General features: G+C 35.7%; 1 protein-coding gene across 4 annotated transcripts in view; it reads left to right on the top strand.

Moving 5' to 3' along the window:
* KIF2A (kinesin family member 2A) overlaps positions 1-21292 on the top strand; it is a 57660-nt gene that overhangs the window by 17122 nt on the left and 19246 nt on the right. For 3 of the 4 annotated variants that reach the window (XM_058824337.1, XM_058824336.1, XM_058824335.1), the window contains exons 2-11: positions 6440-6534; positions 7777-7896; positions 8330-8384; positions 10387-10509; positions 11063-11163; positions 13534-13629; positions 14375-14429; positions 17363-17525; positions 20835-20925; positions 21073-21136. In XM_058824337.1, the coding sequence (XP_058680320.1) occupies positions 6440-6534; positions 7777-7896; positions 8330-8384; positions 10387-10509; positions 11063-11163; positions 13534-13629; positions 14375-14429; positions 17363-17525; positions 20835-20925; positions 21073-21136 (963 nt within the window). The remainder of the gene's footprint in view (positions 1-6439; positions 6535-7776; positions 7897-8329; positions 8385-10386; positions 10510-11062; positions 11164-13533; positions 13630-14374; positions 14430-17362; positions 17526-20834; positions 20926-21072; positions 21137-21292) is intronic. The other variant, XM_058824338.1, reaches the window with a different exon arrangement.

The following is a 21292-nucleotide window of genomic DNA, read 5'->3' as shown; positions in this document are numbered from 1 at the left end:
GATGCAGCTCTTGGTAACTTCTTTAGAGGAGGTGCTTCAGTATGGATAGCTAACAAGCTCTGCTAGGCTGAACACACTCAGTTGTGATTTAGTGATTCAGAGTGGTGTGGTTTGTTAGTGTTGAATGGCTGGAAAACCAAAAAGTCACTTATGTCCTGCTTGCTGTATGAGGAACATAAAATGTACTGTTTGTATTTTGAAGCTAAATGTTATACACAGCTCAGTCACATGTATTTCTCCCCTCCTCATTTCTTTACGGACTGTCAGTAATATCTGTGAACTCTGTTTTTGTAAAGCACTATTTTTGATTAGTACTTGCACAGAAATTACCTACATACCTAGCTTGGGATATTTCTGAGTTTAGTAGGTTTTTATGTAGGGACAAAGATTAAGTTAGATTTTAATTTAAAGCTGGAACATACAGGCAGAAATGGGAAACTTGATTTGGCTAATATTACTTTCTGTCCTCAAAATCCCTGTCTCTTACATTGTAGATGTTTACAGAGATGATAAGGTGTGGTTGTAACATATGTATGAAGAACTTGAGTATTGCTGTGATAATTTAGATAATACAACAAAATGAGTTGGTAGCAGCTATGAAGTTATATCTTAATTTTAGTATTTAAGTTCTTAAATACTAAAATTATATATATATATATATATATATAGTAGGGACTGTGTATATTTAGTGTCCATTTGATACTGTGATAACACTGTAACTAAGGTAACAGACAAGACAATAGGGAAGGCTGGCAGAGCTGAAATAAATTTGTATGATTTAAGAAAACAAAAGTGGTATAAAAGTAGTAGATATAATGAAAATAAAATAAGATATCCACTGATTTGTGGATGAATGAAACTTCAAAACAAAATAAAATCAAATACATTTGGTGTTATGGAGCAGGTAGCATCCGTCAGCAGTAACTACTGGTTTTTCCTTGAGGGATGAGCAGCAGGACTGTCTGTGTAGTGCAGGGAAGCTATGACAAATGATGATTTGTGTGAATAGGGACGTCCCCATAGTTGACACTGATGGAGACACCAAGCCAGGAATTCTCTTTTTCCTTGGGATTCTTTCCTTAAAGTTTGCTACAGGCATTATTTTGTGAGGTTTTTTTGCCTCCTTGAGCTCTGTGAGAGCAGGAAAGCTCTTCCACCAGCGTTACCAGGAATTGGAACTTGTAGCACAGAAGATAATTTTCTGGACTACAGTAATTTCGTCTGTTATGTGCTGCTTCTGTATTTGTAGCCTCATGCTTCTCTGATTTTTTTTTAATATGTATTTAACTTGGAGTTAACATTACTTATAAGAAAATAAAGTAAATTTTGCTTTTTACAATTTTAATTTTTGATTATCAGTTGACAGAGGGTGAAGGTCAGTCATGTCCAGGTGTCTCTAGATGAGGTAACATTCACATTAGTCACTCAGGAACATGAATAGGAAAATCACAGTAATTTCATGAATGTGTATTATAATCTTTTAAGGCATGAGTAGCTTCTGTTGCAGTGGTCATCCTCAGCAAGACTGTAGTAGGTGTGAAATTGTAGTATATTTTTACATTCACCTAATCTGTTGATGCACTTAAAAAAGCTACATGTTTGGCTGATGGCCCACTGCCAGAGCTAATATAACATGTTAGTGCTCCTGAAGATGTGGCAAATACAAGCAATGTAAGGTGACCAAGCCCCGAGTCAAGGTGGGGTCTGTTAACATTGCTATATCTGGGTCCTGCTAAAGATAGTTTCCTGTGTTTGGGCTGCCAAGACTTAAACTATATGATGGTCATAATGTAACACTGCAGGGCACGATCCTCCTACTGTTTTTGGGGTGGAATGAGAGGATCATTGTTGAAATTATGAACCTGTCTTCTCTGTAGCCCAATACAGAGCCTGTAATTTTTAATTATTACAGCTCAAAGCTATTTCTAAGATTTCATAAAGCTTGTGCATGAGATGTGTGAGTACAGTGTTTTTCGAGGCAGACACTTCAGTTATGTGGGCGGGTGGGGAAATAGAGCTGTAGTCCAACTCTATTTCTTGGGAAAATACGGAGGAGTTTGTCACATGTCAGCCACTGCTGTAGTCCAAACTGCAATTTAGACACCAACCCATATTTCAGACTGATAACTTATGTCTCTGAAAAATAGTAGGGAGATGAAAGGGCCGTGGGTTTATTACTCTGATTGATCTCTGCTTCAAAATTGTGGTGGTTTGGAGAAGCTTGATAGGTAGAAAATGTTTTCTTTCCTTAGAGGGAAGAATCTAAGTACACTTGGTATTTGCAATGAGCTGGCGCTGCTAGCTAGGCTCAGGATTAATTAAAATGTTTGATTTAGCTCTGGTTATTTGCTTTCACTGCTCTTCATGAACCTTTTTGTGCACCATTAGCTGCCATAAGAACTTTCCCAATAGAGAAGATTTATATTGTATGTTTGCAGATCAGATCAGTATGCTTGCTTCCTTCTGTTTGTCAAATGTTTATCAGGTGGCTAGGAAGAAAGGGAATGGGAAATTGATGTTTTTCACTTGATTGGAGTGAGAATATTGTAATGTCTGTGTATTTAAGGTAATTGTAAAGTGTTGGCATTGCATGTTTTTCTCTTCTACTGCTGTACTGGCAGCAGTATTTTCTGGTTGCTAAAGATTAGCCAGATGTCACGTGCTGTATGTCAGAACTTACCCAAATAATTGTTTTTTCAAATAACTTCTCCATTAGTTTTGAGACTCGTAGAATCATAGCGTATGCTGAGTTATAAGGGACCTGGCAGGATTATCTAGTCCCACCTCCTGGCCCTGACAAGGGACATACGACAAGAGTCATAGCATGTGCCTGAGAATGTTGTCCAAACACAAACTCAGACAGACTTGTTTCTGTGACAGGGAGCCCTACAGAAATGGAACAACTTTCAGAAAAAGAAAGTTGCTTGTGGTCTGAATTCTAATCATGTGAGGAGAGGCACTAGAAATTAAGGAAATGCCAAGTGAAGAGTTGTTGTATCAGCTCTACTTCTCTTGGTTTTAAGGTGCATCTTCTTGAATTACTTGCTACTTCTTCAGCTTATAATGCTGGTTCATGTTTACATGGACATGCTTATATGTCAAATTTTGATACCAGCTCTTAAAATGCACCAGAAATTAGGGTTGTTGCATTGAAACACTCTCTGCCAGTTGGCTCTGACATTTTAGCATTTGTAACTTGGTCTTGCTTTATATGCTAGACGAGGTTTATGCCAGCCTAATTGGTTGCTGGCATTCCTGAATTTCCCAGCTGCTGTATTCAGCTGTGTACTAGAAAAATATAATGGAATACTGTTTCCAGAGAGCAAGAGGCAATTGTAAAAATGTAAATGCTTTATCTGACGCTTCAATAACATGTAAACTTTTAGTAACACAAAGAATTTTTAGGAACAAATTGTATGAGTACATTGCCAGTGTAAATACTGTAGTGAACATTATCTCTTTAAGCTCAGAGTATTTGGAAGATGGACATAACTTTTATTTTTGTTAATATGTGAGTTTTTATGGGTATTTTTCAGCCCTGACTTTTTTGGCCCGGGAAGGGATGAAATCTGGCCCAGAGATGGAAGATTTATTGTGATTCTTTTGTTACGGCATGCTGGCTTACTGTGTTTGTTAGAGTGGGGGCTATTTTCTGTTCATTCATCAGCCTGCTTTGATCTCTTCTCACTCGTTATGGCAAAAAACATGAAACCTTTTTTAAATATTACTTGTTCTCTGTCAAAAGTAACAGAGCACAGAAACACATAGTAGGACTTATATGGTGGCTTTGTGATTATTTGCAAGCTGAAAAGTCGGTGACGGTGTCACAGGTTTCAGCTGTCAATAGTGTTTTTCTTCAAAATTTTAAAAATCTGCTAATGTACTAAGTATTATTGGAATATTGTATCAAATATGTTCTACTAAACAGATATTTTTCATACATTGTATTTTGTTGCAGACAGGTAAAAGATGTTATAAAAGAAAGGTCTTTTAAGATATGGATTAGGCTCTGCTGCTTCAGCTAACAATAGCTTGCAAGTTCCCAGGCAAAGTAATCTTGGGAATGAGAGTTCATTAACACCGCAAAGCATTTGTGGGTGAAAAACAAGGGCACCTGTAATAATAGGGGATCTGTCTCATGAGAATCAGTAGAAAAAGTATGTAAACTAATTAAAAATACAGAAATTTGATAGATATTCAAAATACCATGTACTGACCAATGAACTAAATGTGAGTGTATTGTCAGCCAATAAGAGCTGACACAGTGCTTTCTGATAATCCTATAAAATATGACCTATACAATAAAGATGGGGCTTTTCCTGCATGAAGAAAATGGAGTCTCGGCTGACTTATTACAGCAGTTTTTCTCTTGATTCTGAATTGACAGCTGGGTCAGGCCTTAAAAAAGAAGCAGAAGATTATACCAAAGTAAGCTTTAATTCCTACTTCCCAGAGTTTTTGTGTCCTTGCAGCCTGGTCTCAGCACACTCTTTGCAGAAGAGGCTGGAATGGGATTAGTACAGGAAGATAGCAGCTTCTGTTGCTGCTTTGCTGAAGGACCAGACAGCTCATTGAAACAGTTCTACAACAGTGTTTTTGCACAAAATTAAGTCCCTAGAGGTTATTAAATGCTGAAGTATTAATGGAGAGGTGTATTCAGGATGGTGAGAATGGTGCTCAGGAAGCCCAAATGGAAGGGTTTGTTCAGAAAAAGCATGGGTCAGGGAAATAAAAACAAGAGAATGCCAGAGGACAGAAACTAAGTGAAGCAAAAAGGGGAAGCTTTTTATTTAGAATGTAAAAAAACTACTTAACTTGCTTTATTGTGGGAGCGACTGTTGTGCTTTGGGCCAAGAGAAGAGTGTAGGCTGTAAATGCATGTGTAACGTGTGCTGCCAGTGAGGCAAGTGCTGCAGAGGTGAGGGCGATGCTGCCCAGGGCTGCCGACTGCTCTGCAAGTTCCTGACTGCTGCACCTCACCTGAGCTGCTGCTAGTCTCTTCCTCCACACACTGTGAGACAGTACAGGGATTTGCTGTTACCTTCTGTGATGCTTGCCTGTTTTCTCCCTTCTTACTAAATCTTAACTAGATGTGAATATTTAGGCAGCCTTTGTAATAGAAGTATTAAAGGTATACATTTGTTACTCTCACTGTTAGCTGAGATAATTTGGGATATTATTCAAGGTTTTGCTTTCATTCTGTCCCTCTGCAGGCCCTAGAAGGCTTAGACTGTAAAAATCCTTTTTTTTTTTTTAATTTGGAAAACTGTCAGATTGTGACTGAAGTGGCTAAAACAAAAAGCTGAAACAGTCAACGGAGCAGAAAACTAAAAGGGGTTTGTGGGGCGAATAGCTTTAGAAAAGAAGAAAAAGTGCAAGGCAGAGGAGGCCCAGACTGATGCATCTGTGCTGATTGTACTGCGTTTTACCCTGAGAAGGTGCCTAGCAGCAGCAGCAGCAACAGTGTATGCTCAACTGCTCCAGGACGATCACTCATGCTTTGGGAGTGCACGTAGTCCTAGGGGGTGGCTCATGGCAGGTGGAGCAAAGGATTACTTCTGCATAGTATGGGCATCATTACAGGAGGGTGTGCGAGGAGCAGATGATTTGGATTCATGTTCTTTAGAAACCTCAGTTCTTGGTACTTGAGGGCAAAGCTCGGATGTGAAATCAATGTGACACTTGGGTCTTGATCCTTTTGCGTCTGTGCATGGCTGTCCTGCTCTTCCAGTTGCTCTTCTGTACTGTGCATAGGAAAGAGGCCACAAAAAATTGCAGTGTACTATATATTTTAGAAGAAAAATCCTTATTCCTACTGAAGGTTTACTGGTTTTATCTTACTTTGTGGGGACTTGCTTCCTTTGGGTCTTGCAGATCTTAAGCTCAGCAATCTGTGTAAGTAGCTCTTTTTAAAATAATATATGTTGTTCCAGGCAGTTTAATTTTAGTTGGAATACCACCTAATTGTTGCCTATAAAAAATGAGTATCAGAACACAATTTCAAAGGGATTAATTTCAGTGTTGAGATGTCTGATGTTGTATCAGTCTAGAAGGGGGGACAAACGAGCCTTTGTGAAGGGCACCTAAGGGACCTTTAGCACCTGTCGGAATCTTCTGGTATTGGACTTTTCTGTTCTCGAGGACAGAGAGTCTGAGTGGTGTGGCTTTCCTGAGAGGTTCTGTTTTCTGTTGATTTCCTGTTGATTGTGATTTTCACTTGGATGTTGACTGTCCCCATTACAGGCTCTACTTGTGGATCAGATCCGAGCCACTTCACACTGGGTGGCCTACAACCACATTCTATTTATCACATTTTTTTTAACCATCTTCTTCCTACCTCTCTGTATATGACTAAGTGCAGGAATGAAAATATATTCTGGAAATTTTTTCCACCAGATCATTTCCATCAATAAATGATCACCTTGTGTTTGCTTTCTAGGCCGAATTCACCAAGCTATGGTAACATCTCTAAATGAAGATAATGAAAGTGTAACTGTTGAATGGATTGAAAATGGGGATACTAAAGGGAAAGAGGTAAGCTCATTTATTTAGGACTTTGAAACAAATGTGTAATCTATTTGGAATTTGTGCTGGAAACAAAAATGAGACATAAATCTTAATTTACTTCATGATTCTTTGCTTACAGACTGTTTTGTGCAGAAAGTGTTGAGCACATTGTTTTCTGTTGTAAATTTGAATTCCTGAGCTCTGTGTCAGAGGTTTTAGACAGATGTTTTCATCTATTGATTTTGAACCGGAGTACAAAGGCTGACTTTGTTACCCAGTTTTTACAAGTAGAAAAATAAAATTTTTAAGAGGGAGAATGACACACAATTCAGACAGGAAACTAGTAGGAGAGCTAAACTAGAAATTTTCTTGTCTTTATATTATTGAGGAATTTAACTGCCAGTTTGTTTGCTTATTCACTTATTCTTGGCAGCAATTTTCCAGCCTTGCCTTCCTTATGAAACTATGTCTTTTTGTGTAACACTTTCCATCCGCATCTTCCTTTAAAATTTGGACCATGTTAGCCAGTTTAAGTTTGGAGAAGCATATCAGAAGGAATTGTACTTTACACTTCACTGGTTTTGTGAAAACACAGGGAAAAAAAAGCCATGAGAAAGTCCCGAAGATTTCATCAGCTGAAGACACACAGAATTTATACAGCACTGAGGTCTTTGAAAGCTTCAGCAAAGAGAAATAGAAGTCTATAAAGACCAAAGCTCATCAACATTTTTATAAAATCATAATTTTACGATCCTGCTCCTCTTCCCTTACATTTTACAGCAGGTTGAATGACAGTCAGTAATACTTTAAAAAAAAAAGAAACCCATGATAAATTTAATATGATTTCAGCTATCGTTTGATTTTTTTTTTGGGGCCTCTGCAATTTATTTCTTATGCACTGTCTGGGAAATTTAAGATAACTGAGATCTCCTTCTTTTTATGTTACAGAATGTCTTACATATTTTGCAATAATTGTCAAATTACGATAGTAATACTAGCTATTTCTCTTTTAGTTTGATCACCTTACAAAATTATACTATCTTTTGGTCATTTGTAATTCATCCTTTTACTGAATGAAGTGTTTTCAAATAATACAAAGACCAAAGATTCATCTATTTTTAGTGAACAGAAAATAATTCAGATCTTAGCATGAACAAATTGTGGGGTAAAACCACTTAATATAATTACTGTTTACTGTCAAACATAACAGGGGATAAAGAGAGGATTTATGTCAAGTGTCATTAATGTGTTTTATGCTCTTTTTCACAGATTGATTTAGAGAGCATATTTTCACTTAACCCAGATCTTGCACCTGATGAAGATATTGAGCCTAGCCCAGAGACACTACCACCACCTGCTTCATCAGCCAAAGTAAACAAAATTGTGAAGGTTGGTAATATCTATGCAATGTGTTCTTGGTAACTTTACAGTAGTTCTATACATGATGTCGTGCTAGAATTTTTAACTTAACTTTTGTGTCTGTGGTGCTATTTCATAACAGTGTTCTTTTCTTTTTCCTGTGTTGAATAGGGATTTCTGTATTTTTTTCAGAACAGTTTTGAGGGAGAGGAAGTTGGGAACTAATATTTGTATAACTAAATGTCTTAATGAGGGATAAAGAAAAGGTTTTGGAGTTTTCTGAAACATTACAGACAGTTCAATCAGCCTTCATCCCTTCACTTTTCCTGCTGGGATTTGCAATCAAATCTCTTTTATTGAGGCTGTGTTATTTTTTTTATTCACTGGAAAGAAGCACAGGTGGGGTGCAGTTTATGCTTTCAATAATATGGTGATCAAATAAGAGAGACTTCTTTTTTTATAGAGTCGACGAACTGTGTTACCTAATAAGAATGACCCTCCTGCCAGAGATAATAGAGGTAAAAGTTATTTTTCCATTTCAATGAAGTTAAAAATATGGTAACATTTTAACCTTCTGTTTATCTTGCATTCCTTAATAGTTTTGCATTTCTTATTTGGTATATAGGCCTGTGACATGTAAAAGATATGGTATATAATTCCTAAAATTATTCCTGTGTATACTTAGGAATTTACAATATACAAATAATATTTATATGCAAGTTTAAGCAATATATAATTATAAAAGTTAAGCTGAATTAACTGATGGTGCAGAAATTTGAAGATAATTAATTATGCAAGGGTAAATCATGCATGGACTTCTCATATATAGGTGTCCTCAGCTTATTTGAATGTTTCAGTATACACTAAGTATCATGCTTTAAATTTTTAAAATTTTCAAATTTTAAACTATTTTTCTTAACAGCCTGTTGTTTTGTAATGGTCTGTGTGTGAACAGTCATAAGAGTATAATTCTTAAGTCCTATAGATTTTTTTATCACTCTACAGTTAATAGTGAAAAAAGGTGAAAAAAATTGCTGAACTGCCACAAGAGAATGGGTGAAAAGTATGTATTGGATGAATACAGATAAAATGTATCTCTAACTTGTGGAAGAATAGTTAGTCTTTATTGTTTTCATTTTCTCTCCTACATTGAACTTAACTGACTTGTACTGATGATAGTGATGATGATGATTCTTCTTCCAAATATTAATCTACTAGCATTTCTTCAGACTAGATTCCAGTCCATCTGTTTAAACTTGGAAAACAAGTAGGCTTGCAAGTAATCAGACTCTTCTGATGTGGACCACTTTTGCCCTTCTGCCATTTGGCTCTGGGGGTATTAAGCAGATTGAAAATACAAGAGTATTTTGGGTTTTTTTTCCTATATAGTCTGGTTTAAATATGAGATGTCTTACTGATGGAATATCCTCACATCCATACATTTTTTCATTTGTAGTAAATTATCTGTTTAGTATGAAATAACGCTGTAACTTGTATATTAATGTGTACCTTGCGTCTTACCATTCACTGTTGGCCTAAATATTTTTCTTTCTGGCCGTATAATTTAGCTTTTCTCAGCACAGCACACTGTCTTATTTTATCTAGTCAATTTATACTCTAAGCTAGATTTCCTATGATATGTGGAATGATGCCATTCATCTTGTCTGTCCTGTTCAAAATTTGTTTCTGTAGTTGTTTCTGTGTTGTACAGTGTGCTGGCCTTTGCTTGGAGTCTCATCTCTGGCTACTGATCAAAGCTGATACCTTCACTTTAGTACTCTTCTGACACACTCTGTTTTAAGTGTGTGCAGGAAATGGGCCAGCTGAAGCAGAGCTGTTCAAAGCAGCTATTTGAAATACAATTTAAAGTATTCAGCTCTATCACACATGCTTACATGCTGACCACTCCCACTGCATTCACTGGAAAAAGACATCACAGCATTTTCAGAAGCTGGCATTCTTAGCACATATAGAATCAATGCATAAGTTTAGACATATTGGTTGTATCTGTATCCCTTCTTCCACTTACAGATTGTGCTGCACTTCACTGGCCTTAATTTCTTTTGCTTTGCTCCTCCAGTGATCATAGCCTTAATGGGGTTGGGGCATTTTGTGCAATCTAGAGAATGTGAAACAGCAGGACTTCTTTTCTTATTAGTCTTTTGGGTATAATTACAATATTAATAAAATTTAAGCACTTTATGCTTCAGGACTGCGTATCTCCAAGTAAATTATTCATTCTGTGTGTATAGTAAGTTGTACTAATTCTGCAGGATTTAAAAATATGCACATGCAGCATTGGTACTTAATAATCATGTTGTACAGCACTAGGGTAAAAAAGTCTGCATACCAGATGTTTTTATTAATAGACTTTCCATGAGTATGGCTCCTCCTCATCCACAGTAAATTGTTGTGTTTGGAAAGGGACCTCATTTTATCTCATCTTAACAAAGCATTTCAGAAATGGGTAGAAAGATTACTCCTCCATGTCCAGATGAGCTTTTTGCCTTTCCTTTGCAGTGGTTGGTTCTGCACGTGCACGACCTACTCAGCTTCCCGAGCAGTCTTCCTCCTCTCAACAGAATGGTAGTGTTTCAGATATATCTCCAGTTCAAGCTGCAAAAAAGGAATTTGGACCCCCTTGTATGTAAATCGTGTATCAAGGACTCGTTCATTCTGGGCATTACATGTACATTCTCTTGGATTACGTTGTTATCCATAAATGACAAATGGTCTACATGTTCATTTGTCTGTGAACTTCCTTGAGGAGCTTCTCAGAAAGCTGTGGCTAAACATATGTTCATTTTCATCATAATTGTACTAGTATTTGGAATTTACTTTTCCTTTGTTTTCTTTTAACCATGGTAGTATTTTTTAGTGCTCTTTTTTCCAATTTTTTTTTAAAATTTGTCTGGGCTTACTTTTAATTCAAACCAAGAGATCACATGTATCTGTCCAAGTATTTTTTCAAGGTCATATATTTTTGTTTGTGTGATTATTGTCCCATTCCCATGGCATTTTTCTAATAAATTTTATGTATTTTAGAAATTTAAATGCCGTAATGATTCTTCACTAATCAGATTTGCTTGAAAATATAGTAAATAGTTAATGCATTCTAATTATTGATACATTAATTTAATTGAAGTTTACAGTGTAAATATGGAAAGTATTTTTAACTTGCATCTTTTTCCTTAAGCACGTAGAAAATCTAACTGTGTAAAAGAGGTTGAAAAATTGCAAGAGAAGCGTGAAAAAAGAAGGTTACAGCAGCAGGAACTTAGGGAAAAGAGAGCTCAGGTTAGTATTTTTAGCTCAACTGAAAATCATACATCTGCAAGAGAAATCTGCAAAATTATGCTTTTTTCTGTCTTTAATAACTTATGGACTGTGATAATCTTGAAAATAAGTGTCAAATTTGTCAAGATTTGAGAATATTTTGTTGTTTCATAGGATTGTTCTCATAATCTACTACTACTACTTTAGATGGTTTTCCCCCTCTTTTTTTTTCCTACAGAAATCATTGCTTTCAATTGCTGTCTTGCTGCATGTTCTTTAGAGAACAACTACTGATCATAGCTATTTCTTAGGGAAAATGTATTTTTGAAAATAACCAACTTTTTGACTTTTAGAGAAGTCTGTTATTCTACAGGAGGTAATACAACATTTTGATAAATTGTTCATTATAATCTTTGATACTTTATAGGTCTATTTGAGGCTCATGTTGTAACAGTGACTTCTAATGTTTCTTTCTTTAAACTAGTCTGTACATTTGTAATTTCTTCATGCTAGCAGCTTGGTAGCCAATTGTTAAAAACTTGTGTGAAACGAATGAAGTTGCTAATCCTTTGAGAAAAATCTCTTAATATGAAATGATTTTCTGTCAGAATGGTGTAAAAGCTTTAGCAAAGCTAGGAGTGTAATCTTGTTGGCAGCTGTGTGTGTATGTGTTAGCCTCTAAAGAGGTAGTACCAGTCTGCTACTGACATGACAATTGCCACCATCAAGTAAATCATTCATACAATTTACTTTTCATGGTTTAATGTTTCCTAAAGTTGGCCTAAAATCACCTATGTTAAATTTGTGTTTTATAAGTTACATTCATTTACACAAAACATTATAATGTCCTTATGTGTGAAGAATGACCATTTCTGGCTTTATATATTAAAATAGTTTGAAGTGGTGTTACTTGTAAAATTTTCTTTTTATTGCTTCTGTGAACACCCCTCTTGCATCTGAGTCTTAAACTTTTGTGTGAGTAGGTTGTTGTGAAGCACAGCAATAATTCACCAAGCAATGCTAGTGTGCAAGACCTTTAAACAGGGCTTGAAAAATATTAGGTAAATCCTTTCTCCATGATAAACAATACTCTTTTCTGAATGTTATAAAGAAGCATTTTGTGAAGGCTTACTGTCAGCAGTTTTTAATTCTGTGTTGTGAGAGTGAATGACATCAAGGTACAGTCAGCTTCTGATCACCAGGACACAGCTTTTTCTGAGGCGAGGATTGGCTGTGTCACAAGTGCAAAGAATGAGCCAGCTCCCTTTCAGTTTAGCAATCCAAATCTGTTGCTTCCTGAGAGTGCCTACACTGTGTCCACAGCCAGCTGTGATTCAGAAATTTTATATCATGTGGGGGTAGCCATGCAAAACTTAGTAGGGTCTGAGCACCAGAACTGGCTATATTTGGCATCAACAGCATGTCCTGAAGTGTTGTAAAACAGGTATTTGCAGGGAGAAGTGACTGGAAGTTGTTTCATCAGTTCTGCAGAAAAGAGGATAGGCTGAGGCTCAGCTTATTGGTGCTCCATGCATGGCCTCTTACATGTCCATTCACTCTGGTATTGGTTGCTCCAGGTTTAAGGATGGGTTATCTTCTGTGCCTGTGTCATGGGGTCAGCTGTCCTGGCTGTGTTGACTGCCTTGCTTGTGGGGTGGGATGAGGACCAAAAAGTGACTTTGCTATGTAAATGCTGCTCAGGAGTAGCTAAAACATCCATGTATTATCAACCTTGTTTCCAGCACAAATCCAAAACAGAGCTGCATATCACATTCTTCTATGGAGAAAACTCTATCTCAGCCAAAACCATCACAGCCTGGATGTAGCCTATTGAGTGTCCTTGGGATTGCTTCTGCTTTGCTGTGGGTGTGGGAAGATTTGCAATGCATCTAAATATGTGTGTAAATTAACACAGGACCAATAGTTAGGACCAAGCTGCTTTAACTGGCTTGTATCTAGCAGGATTGTGTTTAGAGCAACTGGGGTTCCTGAACTGTCCTCTCTGGTGTGTGTTGTTCCTGTATAGTGGAGTATCTGTGCATTTTTCAGAGTGCCAGACCTGAGATAAGGAAGTGTTGACTATATCTTTCTTCAGTGTGGAGGTGCTGGCAAAGGCAGGACTAATTTTTCTTGAGTAGACTATTAATGACTCCTCAAATAATAAGTATTTTCTATTATATGCCAACCAAAATGACATGGGAAGCATATAATTGTTTCCTTTATGGTCAGTAAATTAGCTACATCAGAGTGCAAAAAGGCATTAAACTTTTATTAAACTTGCAAGAGACATTTCTGGTGTTTTGCAGAAAAAAAAGATCATAGTTAATCAATTAAGGCCTTTTCTGGAAACAAAAAAGTATATTAGAAATTCTGTTGCTTACTTTTTCCTAGGATGTTGATGCTACAAACCCGAACTATGAAATTATGTGCATGATAAGAGATTTCAGGGGAAGTTTGGATTATAGACCACTCACAACTGCAGATCCTGTAAGTATGCCAGCAGCATGGAAGTGTGTTACCCTTCTGTGTTTTTGCTGTGTGTTTTCTTTTTTTTTCCCATGCATACTTCTGTTAATGCAAAAAATAGGTATTTTAATATATATTAGTATTTAATATAACACTGGTTTATTTTTCTAGTAATTTGTTGATACTGAAATGAGTAGGTTTTGGAAGTTGTACTTTACTAAACTGTTATTAAATTATTTAAATATATTTTTACTATTAAATAGTGCCAATATGTACTAAGTAGTCACTCGGCCTTTGTATGGTAAATTTTCCTGGGATGCTAAGGAATGTACACACAAAGCCATGAAACTTATTTGAAGAGCTGTCTTCAACATAATGATTATTATTTAATCTTTGAAGGTGATGTGATTCTGGTTTGCAGCCAAGTCAGAGGAGTGGAATCCTTAAATGATCAAAACTCAGATTCTGTGGAAATCAGAGAATGTGACAATTTCTGTCAATAGCATATTTACCCTGTTAAAGCTAGATTTGCTTTCCTAATCCAATAGTACCTGTTGATCTATTGGATTAGATCACTGTCTGTGGGGAGTTTTGTTAACATATGGTTCTCCCTTTTGGGTTCTTGGCTACTGTGCAGGCACAAGGGGTTTTTTACATTTTCAGATGACTCACTGTCTTGGAAATTTCACTTTGTTTAAGTCAAATAAAGTTAAATATTTTGTAACTGGAATTGAGATACAGTTTACTGAAAGACTTTCCTTTGCAGATTGATGAGCACAGGATTTGTGTTTGTGTACGAAAACGACCACTCAATAAAAAAGGTATGATTGTTGAAAATATGGTTCATTTGTTTATCTGAAAAGCTGCTTCTGATAGTAACATTATTTGTGTTAAACAACTCTAGAAATACTAGGTGAAGAGGTGAAGCTCTTATATTAGACAATATGTGTGACAAACCTAGAAAATTCATAGACTTGTCATAACCTGGGGAGAAAAGTAGTTTACCTGACACAGTTTTATGTAGTAGGAGGTGAGGCGCAGGAAGAGTGTGATTTTTTTCCCAAGATCATCTAGGATGTATTTAGTTGATCTGGAAATTAATTCTGCTGTAATCTCTTCACTATTCTTACGTTGTATTAGGATCACTGTCTTTTTGAAGTATGCTTCAAGTGATCTCCTGAGCAGAGAGTTACACAGTGAAAACTTTCATACATGTTTTTTATATATATTTTTGTACTTCCAAATGATCTTGAATCAGACATCAAGGAGGTGTCTTATGATGTGGCTGGTGCCTGAACTTGTCCAAGACATCCTCACAGGGCTAGTGGACTGCAGGCAAACAGAAGACTTGTATCCCCTGGAGTTGTTGCTCAGGGCTGGCAAAGTTACTCTAGAGCATATCAAATGCCACTAAAAAATGGTTAGGTACTTAAAAGAACCCCTTAATGACTTTTAATTTTATGTGATGAGTGTTTGAGTTACTTTTCTTACTGCCTGCTCATCAGACTACAGTCTGTATTAAAAAACAAACCAAACAAAACCAAACAAAAAAAACCTGTTCAGCTTTTGATTCTAGTTAAATTGAAATTTTGACTTCCTAGGAAGCTTTTTTTACTTTCAGTGGGAATTCAGAACACAAATGCCTACTGGATTGTAGCCTGTCTGAATCCAGTGCTGCAAGATGTTTTTTTCCTTCTCTTTCTCTTATATTCTGTTCAGATGAAGGACTCAAAAGAGCACCACTCTGATGCTGATGCAATGTGGGATGCTATTTATTGTTTTTGTACTGTCAGAAGTACACATTTAGGATTATCTGAAGCATGCCCAGAGGAAAGTGGGAGAAAGATGTTCCCTTCCCATACATATGTTGATACCCGTATATAGTTAGGTTTTGAGTTATTTTTTCCTTTCACATTGCTGCTTCTATTTTTTCTTTTAATTTTTAACTTTACTATTGGGAAAAATGTGACTTTCTACCTGTGCTGGAGGTGAACAAAGCGAAATCACAGTAAATGAAAATAGGTTGTTAAGAGACATGAGTTGGGATTCAGATGCAGGATTTGATTTTGTGAAAGTTGAATATATTTGATATTAGTGGTTTGGAGCTATTAAAAAAGTAGATCAGAGGTGTTTGTAGAAATATGAATGTCTAAGTAAAAATGAGATTGATGCTTACATCTGTTTTGCATTTTTAAGAATAAACAGTAATAAAAAAGTTGTTAACTAAATAATCTGTGAAGGGGATGATAATCTAGTACCCGCATGATACAATCTCCTGAAAACACTCAGTTCACAAGAAACATTATTTCTCATAAAATCATAGAAAAGCATAAAAGAATTAAAGATGGTAGACTGTAATCTTATGATTAGAAAAAATAAAATTAATTTGTTTTGTCATCTCAAAATGCAGAATTATCACCAAAAACATTAGGTATTCTCAGCATTAATTGTTCTCTGGATTGACTTCACAGGAAGTAGGTGTTCAGAGTGACACTTTGAGATTTTAGTTCAGTGACATGTATTTATAATTGTGAAATGTATGATGGGTTTCAGAGATGTTATTCCTAATTTTCATCAGCAGATAATGCAGCTTCTCATACCAAATGGATAGGAGGAAGTATATGTCTTACTCCAAACAACTTTTTAAGAAAAATCCTCTTCTGGCTAGTTAAACTAAAATGTTTTTACTGCAAAGAATTGTCCATCATACATTTCTTTTTGTCACTGTTCCTTATTTATTACCTGTGATTGCTGCAGAATAATCGCATTTCATTTTATTGCAGTGCAGTTGAAAAATTCATTATACGTTGACTGGAATGTGCATTTCCATTGGTGTGTAATGTAATGCAATGGTAACCATCGTACTGTTTGATCAGGATGTTAATTCATGAAAAGATTTCTATCTGGTTGTATAAAGTCATGTCAAATTCTTGAACTGCATGCCTTAAGAAATTTTACAAAGAAATGCAAGTAGGATGCATTAGTGAATCCTGACTGTATACACAAAGGGTCTTTATTTTTGTGCATACTATGGATCATTGGGTTCTCTGTTTTGCTGACTCACATACCATAGAACAATTAGTAGTAAATTGCAGTCCAGTATAGTAATTATAATCTAGGATCTCACTGTTGAAGTCACAGTGATAGGAAGGATCATTATAATTTTCAGCTTATTCTGCTTACAAGATAATATTTTGAAAGTATTTTACTTTAGAAGAATTATATGTTAAAGATATGTACTGTAGGTTCCAGGAGGAATGCACAAATGAAAATGTCCCTGAGGAATGAAAGCGAAATTTAAAGAAAATACCAAGATAAAATTGGTATTTTATCTTGGTATTTTATCTAATTTCTCCACTAGAGAAGATATTTTTAAAAACTCAAAGGATATGGCAGTGAGCTGTAGAAGACTATATAATCACTGAGGAATAAGACCTCAAGTCCAAGAAAGGTGTTATAGACGGCATAACAAGTTACAATGATAGTGCTGTAGTTAATGATCATAGTCTTTAGTCCAAACAGCTTTGTACTTCTCTTTAATTTCTAGCAATTGGTAGAATAGGATGCTTAGACTTCCAAAATGAAATCTCTTGCTTAGCAGACTACTATCTAGGCATCAGAAGCCCAAATCCATTGCAGTGTTGTTACTTGGAGGAGCTGTGTTATCTGAGATGTTATGAGAGTGTAAACAATGGGAAAATGTAAAAAATAATGATGTATTGTTAGTTAAATTTATATTTCACTTATTTTATAGAAACTTTAATGAAAGACCTTGATGTAATAACAATTCCTAGTAAAGATGTTGTGATGGTACATGAACCAAAACAAAAGGTGGATTTAACAAGGTACCTAGAAAACCAAACTTTTCGTTTTGATTATGCCTTTGATGACACGGCTCCTAATGAAATGGTTTACAGGTATGTGTATATGCTTTTTTTTGGTAAATCTTTTTTCTCATGTTTTTTCCATACTAATGACTGTTACACTTACATTGGTCTTAGACTTTATTCCTATTCTCTTGTTACCAGTTGGTATATTGCTACCTCCATTCTTTTACCTGTTTAGTATTGTTTTAACTCTTTATCCCTAATTTTTCACCTGCACTATCATTTCCACCTCTGTTGACCTCAGTCCTACTCCCAGTCCTCTTCAAAGCCCTGCTGCATTCCAGGCTCTAGCAAGTATCGCCTGCCTCCTCAGCTGCTGATTACTTAAGCCATGTAATCAGTTCTCCATTTGCTTCCAGGTTATTGTCTTATTATTAGTGTGTGTGCAGCACCTGAGAAACCTGAGTCATGGCTTTTGGTCATCAGGGAACCTGGAGGAAAAGGAGAGCCCTAGCACCAAAGAGCTTGCAGTCTGAATATAGGATAATTAAGAGATGGAAACAAATCAGTAGAGGGTGAGAAAAGAGTACAAATAAAGTCAGAGAGTGTATATTGCAGTATTGCCAAGATGCCTGAGCTAACATATCTTCTGGAAGCAATCTGGCTGATGTAATGTGGAAGTGCATAGAGCTCAGTTATTATGCTGTAAATGCCAAATCCTTCTAATTTAAAAACAAACAGCAGCAAAGACACATATCCTTTCTTATAGGCCAAAGATATTTGGGTCTCCATTTTGTTCTTTGCTCTTCTGTTTCAGTTCCACTGTTGGTATGGAATAATTCACACAGCACTTTTAAAACCATGTTTAGAAGTGGCTATTTCCCTTGAACGAGTCACTAAATGAGGTACATACAGTAGTGGGCAAGGTTAGACACTGACATAATATTGGTCAGAATCTTAGTATGCATCTAAATAACTTTGAAACTTTTTGCAGGAAATGTTGATATTAAAAAGGAATTTGGTGAAGATATAATTTTTCTTATACTTGGGAAATGCTTCCCATAGTCTTAAAAAGTATTGACAGAGAAGTATCTTACTTGTTGTTTTTAATCCACAGCTAGGAAGTCAAAGTTAGGATCATGCCCTGATTGATAGTGGATAGCAAAAGAATTCTTAAAAGGTTGTGAAAATAAAAACTTCTATATTATGTTTGTTATAATTAGAGAAGGGCGCAAAAGGAAAATCTTATGAAACTAATACTAACAAAAGAGTTGTAAACAGCAAAGCTGTATCCTTGGAGATTTCTGTCTTTGCTGGTTGTCTGCTGGAAGCATCTTTCCTTTCCTTGATGCTGAAGAGCTGTGGGAGAGCCAGCTGGTTGATGATGCATGAAGTAATTATCTTGCTTGACAATCCATTCTTCTAATCTCCCTCCTTCCTTTATTTATCTGTGTGAACATGATGTTTAGTGGGAGGGGTGGTATATTTTGGTATACAATGTTGTTGTGTTTTGTACTGAGTTTTTTCAGAGTTTTTATTAGCTATGTAATACATTAATGGCAATATAGGAATATATTTTAAGATTATTGTATTCAAACTGAAACAGTAGATCTCTAGACTTTCTCCTTCTCCCTCACATGGCACAATAATGATCATTATTTGACGGGCAATCTGTTTTAAGGTCTTCCATAATAACAGAAATAAGAGTCGGATAGGTGTCATCATGTGCTCTCATCAGAGCCTCAGGGTCATACTGAGAAAAAAAATATTGTGTCGAGATGCTCCAGTTTTCTCCAATATGCTAAATTTATGGTATATCTATGCTGAAAAAATGTTTAGTCCAAGGTAGAAAAGTACATACTCTATTACTTCTACTACTATTATTATTACCATTACTACTACTGTTATTATTTTGCTTAACCTGGATTTTAAGTATTTTTATCCACGAATCACAACACAGAGTTGCAAATCTTTGTTAATATTAAAAAACACTCACCAGTTGGAATGGATATGCCATATGAGTTTTAAAGGACAACCAGTTCAGGTTTCTGAAAGACTAAGGTTGCAAATAAAAGTTCTAGTAAAAGTAAAGTTGGACTCTTTTAACATAGTCTCATTTGGAGTTGTGCAGTACTTTATGAAAACGTTTTAAGATATATTTCCATTTTTTTTCTTACTTTAAAATAGATATATTTAAGTCCCTTTTTAATAAATCAGCAAAATAAAGAGTTTCAAATTCAATCAAACAGAAGTAATGGAGTGTGCTTCTAAGGTGGCTAGACTTTGTGAATTTTTCAATTTTTATATATAGAAAGAACAAACATCAAAATACGAGAATATCCTCTTGAGAAGACAGAAGACATATACTTAAAAAAAGCAAAGAAAGAAAGGCTAAGGCTGTTCAGTAATCTTTGGTGTATTCTTGATGAAAATTCATGATTCAGCTAGATGTAGATTCTTTATATAACCCTGGGTTGCTGCTGAATGGCTCAGTCTTACCCATATTGTTTTTGTAAGTGATCTTGTGTTTGAAAGCAGAATGAAGGAAGGTTGTAGCATCTCAGTGTTTCTGCAATTAATTTTTTTCCTTTATTGGTCACTATCAGGTTATTTATATGTAAACAACTGGAAAAAGTTTAGAAAGAGTTTTGCAGAGAGAATCATCTCCATACATAACTCACCAAGTTTACCCTTTGCTTTTGGAGTCTACAATGAAATCATAGTGATAAGCAGCTGAAGTAGGAAAAATAGCTCAGTGTTTCTTAAAATAAAATTAATTATCTAAAAAAAGAAATGATACTTTAGATAATACTTTTGATACAGCAAATAGTACCTCAGAGATAAGTAGATTTTTTCATTCTTAAGAGCTTGGGTATCCATTATCTTGACCCCTTTCTTAATGTATGCATGTTCTCAAAAATTGAGCAGTGCTGTTTTGGCCTCTTCTCTTCCAAATTTAATCCTGGAAGTTGATTTGAGGAGGAAAAAAAAACGACAGCAGACATTTACTATTGACAAAACTCTTATCTGCTACACTGTTTCACTTCAATATCTTCATATTCTATCATGTGAGGGAGCTTCAGACTGTTTAGTAAACTGTGGGGTGTTGGATCATTAAAACAAGGACATCATTGTTTTAGGGTTTAAAGAAGGATAACATTGTTGTGAAACAAATGAGAGAGACCTCAAATGAGAAAGACCTTGTAGCTTGTGATGGTTTGGAAAATTTGAATACCTTAGAGCTGGTATTACTTTAGAAATTAATGTATAAATGTCCTTTGACCTGTCAAAGTATAGGATCAATTTTGTCGCTACTGGCCTTAGCATTTTAATTTTCCTTGGGGTAGTGGCATCTTAAAGTACTCGAGTTTTTTAAGGACAGTTTTTTTTGCATTTAAGGTTTACAGCTCGACCATTAGTGGAGACCATATTTGAAAGGGGAATGGCCACTTGTTTTGCATATGGACAAACAGGCAGTGGGAAAACCCATGTAAGTAGTTCTTCTACAAATCAGCAATACTCTTTTTTTACATTACACACTTAGATGAGTTCTAATAAATAAGAAATATGTAAACTACAATTATGTGACTTTAATGGTGCTTTTCTTCTTTTCCTTGCTTTTTTCTTTTAAATTTAGACTATGGGTGGTGACTTTTCAGGAAAGAACCAAGATTGTTCTAAAGGCATATATGCACTAGCAGGTGAGACTTCATTGATCAGTTGGCTTTGGGCAGACCAGTTGAGATCAATAAATTTTCTACTCTTTGTCATACAAATATAGCAGTTTACTTTCTTTGCATTGCAGTGGAGCTTTGGTAACATCAAAAGTTGTCCCTAGATATGTTTCCTTTACACAC

Source organism: Ammospiza caudacuta, chromosome Z, assembly GCF_027887145.1.
Source record: "Ammospiza caudacuta isolate bAmmCau1 chromosome Z, bAmmCau1.pri, whole genome shotgun sequence".
Classification (NCBI taxonomy): Eukaryota; Metazoa; Chordata; class Aves; order Passeriformes; family Passerellidae; genus Ammospiza; species Ammospiza caudacuta.
This window is presented reverse-complemented; position numbering and strand designations above follow the sequence as displayed.